The sequence below is a fragment of the Nomascus leucogenys genome, chromosome 11 (assembly GCF_006542625.1).
Source record: "Nomascus leucogenys isolate Asia chromosome 11, Asia_NLE_v1, whole genome shotgun sequence".
NCBI lineage: Eukaryota > Metazoa > Chordata > Mammalia > Primates > Hylobatidae > Nomascus > Nomascus leucogenys.
In genome coordinates this window covers 48844884-48857056 of record NC_044391.1, presented here as the reverse complement: position 1 = coordinate 48857056, position 12173 = coordinate 48844884, and the positions used below count along the sequence as shown (strand labels likewise).

Genomic DNA, 12173 nt, shown 5'->3' with positions numbered 1-12173 from the left:
TCATTTTCCTTTATTTGTCTGACGACTTAGGCAGACAACTTTAAATCAAAATCATTGGGTCCTCTTTTAACTTCCATTATTGTCAGGGTGCTATGTACCATAAGGAGTGGCAGCATAATATTGTAGGAAGAATAGTGAACCAGGAGTTAGAAGACATACAGTATTTTCAAATTCTGGCTTTACTACCTACTTACTGTATCAGTAGGGCTGCATCAGGCCCTGTAAACTCTCTAAGATTATTGAGATGCTGAAATGAGAAACATATATTAACACAGAAAAATTATAAATGTAACTTGGTTACTATTAAGAGCTTTTAATTTGCCTGAATAACATTTAATAAGGAGTGTTCAGCAGAGACAGGGGTTGCCTCACACTTCAGTGGTTCTGGCAGGATTAAATCTGGTAGGATATTTAATCATTTTATTGAAGCTTTATGAGGAGCTTTATGGTCATCATCTTTTAATCATTCATATCGTTATGGAAATTTTGTCTCTAGATTTGAATCAAAACCTTTGTTTACAAGAAAGCAAGGGAATAAGGACAGGGAGCCCTTTTGGGAACACTGTTCTTTGCCAGTTGTATTTGCCATCTTTAGCTGTGCTAAATCAGTAATTTATGCTGGCATACTGAGGGACTTTGCAGAGCAGGCTGTAGGAAGTTGTAGTCTTAATTTACCATACCATAAAGACAGCTTTGGAAGAAGGTGAGGATTTAAATGATAAAATTAATGTTAACACTGGTTTTACATTTTTAATGGTGATTCTGGATTACTTTGTGTCAATTTCTTTTGAGAAACTTTTTAAAACTTAGATTTATATGTCTTTATTGCATATCTTGCCTCAAAAAATAACTGATAGAGTTAGTTCTTTTAATAAAAAATAATCACGGCCAGGCACGGTGGCTCACGCCTGTAATCCCAACACTTTGGGAGGCTGAGGCGGGTGGATCACGAGGTCAGGAGATCGAGACCATCCTGGCTAACATGGTGAAACCCCGTCTCTACTAAAAATACAAAAATTAGCCGGGCGTGGTGGCGCATGCCTGTAATCCCAGCTACTTGGGAGGCTGAGGCAGAAGAATCACTTGAACCAGGGAGTCGGAGGTTGCAGTGAGCCAAGATTGTGCCACTGCTCTCCAGCCTGGGGACAGAACAAGATTCCGTCTCAAAAAAACAAAAAAACAAACACACACACATACACACACACACACACACACACACACACACACACAAAACAAAAACAAACAAACAAAAAAAACAAATAATCGCTTATAAGTTTAATGTTCTCTTGACTTGGAATTCCGTGTCATTTATTCAAATTCTGTAAGGATGACAAACTTGTCATATCCATCTTTGTGTAGCCTTTCAGTAAATGTGTGTAGATTTAATTTCATTTTGTAAATTTAATTATGCGTAATTCAGTTTGTACATTTTCTAACCTCTTACATTTTTATTGCCACTTAAAAACTTCTGAGTGAGCTGGCTTGGTAGAAGAAGTTAAATTAAGGTTTGGAATTATAGCATGTGCACCCAATTAATTTAAAGTGCTGTTTCAGTAATAAGAGGAGTAATGTTATTGTTTTTAATGAAATATGTTTATTTCTTGAAGAAATTAGGGCTGTTTAAATTCAAGGCATATAATAAAATTCTAGGAAATTTCTTAATATTCATTTACAAGTATTGTGGGGATGATGTATGTACTATTTTTAGTGATTCTATTCTAGGGTGGGAATTCTTATTTATGTTTTCCCTCCTGCAGTATATGAAGAAATAGAGTGCTTTTTTGAGGTGGGAAAGAAGTTTTGAAAATCCATGTCCTAATAGAGTTTGTAGCAGAAGATGGAGGAGAACCAAAGGACAGAGTGTTAGGAGAAAAGCATGGGAAAGCAGTAGTTAAGGCGTATAGCTTAGATACAGAGTCTGGAGTGTCTGTCCAAGGTATTTTAACTCTTGCTACTCGATTTTTGTTTTGGTGTTTATTTTACATAAAGTGGATTTTTTTGAGATCACTATTACTGGTTGTAATTATATAAAAATGCATTCTTAATTATAGATTAATTTTAATAATTTACTTTATATATGTTCTAAATGAAGCACTGAAAGAGAACAGCTCAGAGGTTGTACAGCCTTTTTTAATGGGTTGTGGAACCAAGGAACCGAAGATCACTCAGCTATGTTTGGCTGCTATTCAGAGACTCATGTCACATGAAGTCGTGTCTGAGGTAATGTGAAGATTTTATCTAAACTGCACCTAAGAGTTGAATCAGGAGTTTTCATGAAAGGAGAATGAAACATACCTGATATTTAATATAAAACCTTTACAAATAGCAATGTGCTCGGAGAAAATGGCTTTATTTAAAATATTGCCAAATTTTCTCCTCATTAAACACTCACAAACAAGTATTTTTGCAAGTCATTTGTAATCTAAGAAGTCACAGTTCAGTAATATAGATGAAAATTTTGAGACTCAAGCAAGTTTTCAATTTAATTGGTTATTTAATTTTTCTTTTATAAAAAGAGGAGGGAAGAGCATGACTCTTTTTCCTAGATTATATGGAGTAGTAATTTGTTTTTCATTAACTTAAACATATTGTTCGTATCTAACCTTATGATGGAAAAATGAGAAAAAATATTTCTTAACCATGAATCTGCATGTTGGTCTCAAATTTAATGGTGTTATCTTAATTTTGTACTCCATAAGTACTATAATAGAAGTAATAAATGTTTTGACATTAATGTATCATCTTAAACAATGTCAGATTTAATTGAGTGTGCCAATGTGTTGTTCATATGGGTTGTATTTTTTTTCTGTAGCATACTGTAAATGAAGTATTTGTATCTGAAACAGCAGGCTCATAGCTAATTTGCATATGTCCATATTATTCATGTCCGAATACAATCTATCAACATTATTGTAGAAATGAGCTGTGATTTTGACTGGGTATTACAAAACTGCTTGCTGCTATTTGTATATATTCAAATAGGATATTACAATTTTCGAGGGAGAGAATTAATTGATTGTAAGTCCTAAATTACTTGAGAGATGTGTTTGGATCTAGAGATCTAAAAATATGGGTTTTGTTATTGTGATCAAGAAATCCTCTTCAGCTGAGGTAGGTTTGTATACCTTTTCTTATTTAGGGACATCAACATCTATATTTTATTTGCTGACAATAATTAAAATAACTATTTTACAGACTGCAGCTGGAAATATAATTAACATGCTTTGGCAGCTAATGGAGAATAGTCTTGAAGAACTTAAGCTACTTCAAACAGTTCTTGTTCTTTTAACAACCAATACAGTAGTTCATGATGAGGCACTTTCTAAGGTAGGAAAACTGTTTGCCAGAGTTCATATGTGCTTTGAGACAGTATTTGAATACGCTGGCTGAAAGAGAAAAGCTTGGTGCCATTTGACCCAAAAGCAACTTCCCTACAGCTATTGTGATGATTGACATTGCATGTTAATAACTGTTGGTACCTTATTTTTTCCAGTTTAGAGTTGAAATCAGGTTGGGGTGCTTAAGCAAAGCCCCCTGGGTACAGCCAACAGGCTGAGTTGTGAATAGGAAATGGAAAAAAGAGAGAAAGTAGCCCAAGAGTAAGAATAGGGAAGGAGGGAACTAAGAAAAAAAAAAAAACGTGTTGTAAGATCACGAGGTCAGGAGATCGAGACCATCCTGGCTAATGTGGTGAAACCCCGTCTCTACTAAAAATACAAAAAATTAGCTGGGCGTGGTGGCGGGTGCCTGTAGTCCCAGCTACTCGGGAGGCTGAGGCAGGAGAATGGCGTGAACTCAGGAGGCAGAGCTTGCAGTGTGCCGAGATCGTGCCACTGCACTCCAGCCTGGGCAACAGTGACACTCTGTCTCAAAAAGAAAAAAAGATACTGCCTTGAGTATTTTAGATTCCCTGTGATAGCTCTCCCTACCCATAATTTCACATGTATATGGTATGTAAACCAGACAGTTCAAATATGTTTCTTAAATGGCTAGACAAATCTCCTTTCACCATTTATACTAGATAAGATTGCATGTATGATGGCTAGCTCTCATTTTGTCATCACTCCCACCCACTTTGGAACATGTAAGAGCCGTTCTATTATTTATTTCACTTTTTAAAAAGTTTTTTATTATGAAATATTTCTAAAGAACAGAAAGTAGAGAGTACCATAGCAGTAAATAAATTATTGTCTAAGGAATTTTTGAGACTCTCAGTAATAGCTTTATTATAATTTGCATGGCTTGTAAAGAAGTACAGTATACTGTCACATTAAGCTGTGTATACTATCTCAAGTGATGTTCTTAGATCATAATGAGATTTTAATTGCAAATACTTTATTCTTTTAAGCTTATATGAACTATATAAATACTGTATATATTTTTGTATATCCTTTTGTGTATCGTTCCTCTTGGTTTCTAGCTATCAAATTATTGTTCTGATACATATATTTAAAATTTTATTAAAGGTTTTCATTTGATCTACTAAAGAAATAAGAACTGATTATAGGATTTATTTTAGTATGTTGGTTAATTTGGAAATGCAATAATTGGGGATGGGAAAAATCAAGTATAAAGAAATAGTATGAAATTGAGTAATATGAAGGCTTCTATATGACTGTATACTGTGTCTTTCCTTTAGTTGAAATCTAAAGAGTAGTAGCAATATCAAAGGCTTGTGTCTTTTAAAATTTTTAGTATAGTTAAGGTGATAGGCATTGATTCTAAAACTACCATTATGTTTTTCTCCAAGAATGACTTTTAAAAGTAGAAAACCTTTGGAAGGATAAATAGGAGAAAATCTTCGTGATATTGGGGTAGGTAAAGATTTATTAGGGCACAAAATCTAAAATCCTTGAGTAAGCCACAGAATGTGAGAAAATACAAATATCTGACAAAGGACTTGTATCTAGACTATATAAAGAATTCTTAAAATTCATTCATAACACAGACAACCCAATTAAGTATGGACAAATGGTTTCAACAGGCACTTCATTAAAATAATATATTCAAATGGGTGACAAACACATGAAAAGAAGTTTAGTGTTATTATTAGGGACACAAATTAAAACCATACGGAAATAGTATTATGCTTCCATTAGAATAGTTACAATGAAAAAAGACCGTATCAAGTGTTATGGAGGATGTAGGGATAGTTCTAAATTCACGTATACTGCTGGCAGAAATGTAAAATTGTAAAACCACCGGGAAAACTGGTGGTTTCTTTTCTTTTTTTTTTTTTTTTTTTTTTTGAGATAGAGTCTTGCTCTGTCACCCAGGCTGGAGTGCAGTGGCGCGATTTGGGCTCACTGCAACCTTCCACCTCCCAGGCTCAAGGGATTCTCATGCCTCAGGCTCCCAAGTAGCTGGGATTACAGGTGTGCACCACCACACCCAACTAATTTTTGTGTTTTTAGTAGAGAGAGGGTTTCACCATGTTGGCCAGGCTGGTCTTCAAATCCTGGCCTCAAGTAAACCACCCACCTCAGCCTCCCAAAGTGCTAAGTTTACAGGCGTGAGCCACCATGCCCAGCCAACTGGCGGTTTTCTTAAAAAGTTAAACCTATTCTTACCAGATGACCCATCCATTTCACTTCCAGATATTTACCCAAGATAAATGAAAACATATGTCCTCACAGTGACTTATATATATGAATGTTCATAGCAGCTTTTTTTTTTTTTTTTTTTTTTTTTACAATAGTCAGAACCTGGAAACTGCCCAAACATTCACCAGCAGGTAAATGGATAAGCAAAACACGGTGTACTCGTACAATAGAATACTACTTGGTAATAAAAGGTACAAACTACTGATAAACAGAACAAAGTGGATGAATTTCACAAATATTATTCTAAGTGGAAGAAGCTGGGCCCAAATGAGCACATACTGAATTAATCTGTTCATATAAAAATCATAGAAAATGCCCATTGATCTGCAGTAAATAAAGCACATGGGTGCTTGCCTGGGGCCAGCAGTAGAGGAAGAGATGGGTGGCAAAGGAGCACGAGAAAACTTTTGGGGTGATGGAAATATTTCGTTTCTCAATTGTGGCCATAGTTTCATGGGCCCACATGTTTGTCAGAACTCATCAAATTATATAAGTTTCAGGGATTCTATAATTTATTGTATATAAATTACATCTCAATAAACTTGAGTTTTAAGAGAAAAAAAGACTCCTTTTAAAAGTTTCATAATTTTATTTATTTATATGCTTAGCAATCACATAGCTTCTCCAGATCATTAAGCGATACAACAAACTTTGAGTTCATGTTATTTGCAAAGCAAGTCATTTTGGGGAAATAAAAGCATAACACATTGTTATATAGATGTTAAAAGAACCAAATTTTAAAAGGTATGTTTCACATTACCATAGCTAATCTTCTGTGGCTATATATTTACTGACAACTTGGATTACATCAAAATCTGAGGATTTTTATATTTTATTGTAAATGGTGGGACTTTCCATATTGGTAATTGAAACAACCAAACATAAATTATTCAATTTGTAGTTACATGTGATAAAATAAAGATAATGGCCTTGCTCTTCAATCTTATTTCACACTAAATGAAAATTGTGTTTTCAGGCAATTGTTCTCTGTTTTCGACTACACTTCACAAAAGATAATATTACAAATAATACAGCTGCTGCTACAGTGCGACAAGTTGTTACTGTTGTTTTTGAGAGGATGGTTGCTGAGGATGAGCGACACAGAGGTAAAGTGCTAGAAGTTGTTTTACTTTGTGGGTGGTTCTTGAATGATTTCATTTTTATTAACTTTCAGCCATTGCTGAGATGATCAACATTATTATGTCTATAATGGCAATTTAAAAAATAAATTCCTCACAATTTGATCCCTCTAAGGAATAGGCTCCTTGTTTTCCTTGTTTATTTCTGGTGTATGCATAATTTTGTATTAAATATGATAATTTCACATTTTAAACCAAGTATTGCATTATATGTATTTTTTAACCAAACATTACATTCTATGAATTTTTCATGTTATTGCTTCATCCTCATAATTTAAATTTTAATGATTGCATTATATTTCATGGCCATTCTGTAATTTAACTGAACTAGTCTCCTATTGGACACTTGCATTGTGTTCAGTGTTTTATAACTGTTTTGGGTGGTTTCCTACATATCTTTTTGAATTATTTCTTTAGGATAAATTTCCAAGAGTGGGCTTCCCTCGTAAATTTTTGTCTGTATCTGCTAACGTGTGTTAAGAACATTTAAATAATATAAAAATTAATTTTTGGCTGGGTGCCGTGGCTCATGCCTGTAATCCTAGCATTTTGGGAGGCCATGGTGGACAGATTGCCTGAGCTCAGGAGTTTGAGACAAGCCTGGGTGAAACCCCATCTCTACTAAAATACAAAAAATCAGCTGGGTGTGGTGGCGTGCACCTGTAGTCCCAGCTACTCCAGAGGCTGAGGCAGGAGAATCGCTTGAACCCGGGAGGCAGAGGTTGCAGTGAGCTGTGATTGCACCACTGCACTCCAGCCTGGGTGACAGAGCAAGACTCCATCTCAAAAAAAAAAAATTTTTTTTTAAATATTTTTATCGAATACCTTTGTTAGAATATTTCCACTTTGGTATATTGTTTTTTCTTTATTTTTTCTTGGGGAAAAATGCAGGTAGAATTCTAGTAGTTTGAAATATTAAGGAATTATAATGTGTCCCATTTGGTTAAAATATTCAAAATAATATTGTAATAACACAGGGCAATTCCCCAGTTTCAGTTTCAGTGTGTTTTTTTTTTTTTTTTTTTTTTTTTTTTTGAGACGGAGTCTCGCTCTGTCACCCAGGCTGGAGTGCAGTGGCGCGATCTCGGCTCACTTCAAGCTCCGCCTCCCGGGTTCATGTCATTCTCCTGCCTCAGCCTCTCCGAGTAGCTGGGACTACAGGCACCTACCACCACGCCCGGCTAATTTTTTTGTATTTTTAGTAGAGACGGGGTTTCACCGTGGTCTCGATCTCCTGACCTCATGATCCGCCCGCCTCGGCCTCCCAAAGTGCTGGGATTACAAGCGTGAGCCACCGCTCGCCTGGCCAATGTTTTATACATTCATAACCTCAATAAAATTCCTGGATTGGTAGTTTTAGTTGTTTGTCTCTAAGGCTAATCTGCCATTTAATACTTTATAGCAAGGTAGAAATACTTAGAACTTTTTTTTTTCAGGTAATCTTTAAGTCAATATTTATTCAAAACAGGCTGTCATAACTAACAGAGAATGATATTTTTTACTAGTAGTTAAAGAAATGCTGAGTTGGGAAACACCATCCTAGCTGATTCTTAGCTGGTGAATATCTGTAACTGACATGGTAACAGCAGCAGATCAAGCAGTAATTCTCTTGAAGACCGTGAAATAGTAGAGGAGTTAACCATATGGTGAACGTTTATATGTTTGTTTGATATTTAAAAGCACATTTAAAGATCATGTGAATTTTAAATCTGTGAAATAAAGGGGCTGAAGAATGGGCGACTGGGAAACCAAATGCATGGACAAAGATACCGAGCTTATTAGAGTGAATGTAAGGTAGCAAAGAGTGATTTTTATGGTATTTGGTGTAAAAATAGATTTCCATTTTTTTTTTGTTTTGGAGGCATATGTTAACATTGGAAATTTTAATTCTGAAATTATAATTACAACTTATATAAACAAATATTTATTTTAAACATTATCTTTTAAACAGAATGTATAATTTATTAAAGGCTATTATGAACTCCTAAAACCCCTCCTGTTTTGATTGCAGATATTATAGAACAACCAGTACTGGTACAAGGAAATAGTAACAGAAGATCTGTCAGTACCCTCAAACCTTGTGCTAAAGATGCATATATGCTTTTCCAGGTATTTTAGTTGATAAAAGTAATTTTTATTCTAAAATATAGTTTTGTGTGAATTTTTTAGTTGGGGATTTTATGTCTAATTTTTTTAATGTGAATTTTTTTGAAAATATGTCAAAGGTAGTATTAAAATAGTTCTAAAGAACAACTTTTATATTTACTTTATAGCTAATTAACATGATAAAATGTTATGACTCACTTTAAGAAAGTAAAATGAAATAAATGCAGGACTAGAAAACAGGTATATCAGAAACAACTAGTCATACAAAAAAAAAGTTTCTTTAAACAAGGAAAATTTAAGTAATAAATTTGGTCTGTGTAGTATAATTTGATACATAGGTACCTGATTTTTACATCACTTGTCATGAATAAATAATTTTAGGTAAAACAAGATTAATCTGTACTGAAAATATTATTACTTTGGATTAAAAGCTTATTTTTTCATTTGAAATAATGTTAGATTAATCATTTATGTGTCTACTGTCTCTGTGTTGTCAGTAGTTATATGATTCTTTAAAAGTTTACTTATATAATCTATCAATTACACAATTTGTCAAAATTGGAATTACCAGTGCTTAGTTTCTAAGGAGCAAAAACATGTATTATATAAGAAGAGAGATTTTTTTTAAAGATTTATGAACTGTGAGTTTTGAAAAGCACATTTAATTCTAGCACGTGAAATTGTTGGATTTATTTTCCCAGGATCTTTGTCAATTGGTTAATGCTGATGCTCCTTATTGGCTAGTGGGCATGACAGAAATGACTCGGACGTTTGGCCTCGAATTACTTGAGTCAGTCCTCAATGATTTTCCACAGGTCTTTTTACAAGTAAGCCATTTATAGTATCTTGTGACAAAGTTAATCTTAATTGTTTTACAGATATTTTTTTAAAGAAAGCAACGTGTATTTTTTTTCCACCTTAAAAGTTGCAAAGAGGCCAGACTTGGTGGTTCATGCCTGTAATCCCAACACTTTGGGAGGCTGAGGTGGGAGGATTGCTTGAGCCTAGGAGTTCGAGACCAGCCTAGGCAACATAGTGAGACACCATCAATGCAGAAAATAAAATGAAAAGGCTGGGCGTGGTGGCTCATGCCTGTAATCCCAGCACTTTGGGAGGCCGAGGTGGGTGGGTCATAAGATCAGGAGTTTGAGACCAGCCTGGCCAATATGGTGAAACCCCCTCTACTAAAAATACAAAAATTAGCCAGGCGTGATGGCAGGTGCCTGTAGTCTCAGCTACTCAGGAGGCTGAGGCTGGAGAATTGCTTGAACCTGGGAGGCAGAGGTTGCGGTGAGCCAAGATTGCACCACTTCACTACAGCCTAGGTGACAGAGCAAGACTCTGTCTCAAAAAAGATAAATAAAACAAAAATTTTTTTAAAAAGCTAGGCATGGTGGTGCATGTCTGTAGTCCCTGCTGTTCAGGAGACTGAGGCAGGAGAATCGCTTGTGCCCAGGAGGTCAAGTTTGCAGTGAGCCGTGTTCATGCCACTACATTCCAGCCTGGGTGAGAGAGCGAGACCCCATTTCTTAAATTTAAAAAAAAAAAAAGGAAGGAAAGAAAAATGTGGAGAATTGTAGCCTCAAACTTTAGACATATAACAGTTTAGTGTTACATTACTTTTTTTTTTTAGTGCCTTAGCGTTTTCGAATTTTAATAATAGAAAGAATCTCTAGAGACAATCTATTAATAGGTATTTCCCAGTGTATGGGTCTATGAAGGAAATGTGGTATGTGAGCTACTTGTGTAATATTTAAAAGCCTAAAGAAATTATTGATTTTTACTTGCTTATATATCTAGCTATGTGTTTTCACATAACTTAAATGGAAAACAACCAAAGTCCAAAATCAAGTCAGTGACTTGCACAGGATCCCTTAGTTATTAGCAGGTCTTGAACTGTAATTTAGGTTTTTTAACTACTCATCTAGCTCCTTCCCCTACCATGCTTCCTCCCTAAGTAATCCATTTTATACTTTGCTCTTACCTACAAAATGAGTGAATCAAGTGCTGCAGTAATATAAGATTTTTTAGGCCAGGATTTGGAGCTGAAATTATTTTTATATGGCTCATAATTTTTGGTATACATTAGGCAGTTGTTAAATGCTTTTGGCGAGCAGTATATACTGATGATTCCCTTTCTTGTAGTGTAATAGGATAAGCAGTATTTAGATATAATTTGTCCAGCACTCTTGTATAAATAATAGTCATAGTAGCTGTCATTTCTTGACTGCCTTCTACATGCTATGTGCCAGATTCCTTACATATTATATTCTCTTTTATCTTCCCAAATGCCTGAGATACCAGTTATCACTGTTTTACACGTGAGGAAACTACAACATCCAGAGGATTAAACAATTTGTCTGCAGTGTCATGGTTTATAAGTGATGGAGTTGGGATTTGAACTCATGTTGATCCAAATTAGTTTCTCTCCATATCCTCTCTTTTTTATTTACACATCACATCCCGACCATCACCTTCAAAATATATTCAGGATCCAGACACTTCTTACCACTTCTACAATTATTCTAGTCTAAGCTACCATCACCTCTTACTTGAATTATTGTGTTGTCTTCCTAACTGGTCTGCTTGCATATATATTAATACTTGTACCACTTATTATAGTTGTTTATGACACCACATCCAGAATGGTCTTTTAAAAAAGTCAAATCTTTTTAGTCTCTTGTAAATTGCTTCAGCTGATATCCTCCTTATCAGACTAAAAGATGAAGTGTCCTTATGCTCTGTGGAACTTTTCATGACTTAGTCCCCAGTATTCCCTGATCTTGTTTCTTTCCTCTGTTCTCTTTGCCCTCACTCTTTGGCCACACTGTCCTTCTTGTTGTTTCTGAAGTGCCTCAAGCAGACTCCTGCCCCAGGGCCTTTGTACTTATATTCCTGGGCCTGGAATCCTTTTTTCCTCATATGGCTTGCTGTCTTATTTTTTTGTGGGCTTTGCTCAGTCGTCAACTTATCAGACACATCTTCCCCAACCACATTGTGTAAAATGGCAACCTTTTTTCCTACCAGCACCATTATCTTTCTTATCTCTCTTTATTTTTCTTTGTAGCACTTACCATCTCCTGCCTGACACAAACACACACACACACACACGTATATATGTATTATATATTATTACATATTGTGTATTATTTTATTTTCTCTCTTTCCCTACAAGAAGATAAACTCTAGAGGCAGGGATTTAGTACACTGTTGTATAGGTGTCTTTAGTAATAGTGCCTGGCATATGGCAGGTGTTTGATAAATATTTGAATGAATGAATTGGTTAGTGAATTTGAATTTAAAAGTTTTATGTTTGGGTCATGTT

At 35.1% G+C, this 12173-nt stretch overlaps 1 protein-coding gene across 11 annotated transcripts in view; it reads left to right on the top strand.

Moving 5' to 3' along the window:
• MON2 (MON2 homolog, regulator of endosome-to-Golgi trafficking) overlaps positions 1-12173 on the top strand; it is a 133609-nt gene that overhangs the window by 24634 nt on the left and 96802 nt on the right. For 8 of the 11 annotated variants that reach the window (XM_030822311.1, XM_030822309.1, XM_030822310.1 and 5 more), the window contains 6 exons: positions 2093-2220; positions 3196-3327; positions 5699-5734; positions 6580-6709; positions 8754-8851; positions 9550-9675. In XM_030822311.1, the coding sequence (XP_030678171.1) occupies positions 2093-2220; positions 3196-3327; positions 5699-5734; positions 6580-6709; positions 8754-8851; positions 9550-9675 (650 nt within the window). The remainder of the gene's footprint in view (positions 1-2092; positions 2221-3195; positions 3328-5698; positions 5735-6579; positions 6710-8753; positions 8852-9549; positions 9676-12173) is intronic. The other 3 variants (XM_004089597.3, XM_003252731.4, XM_004089598.3) reach the window with 1 other exon arrangement.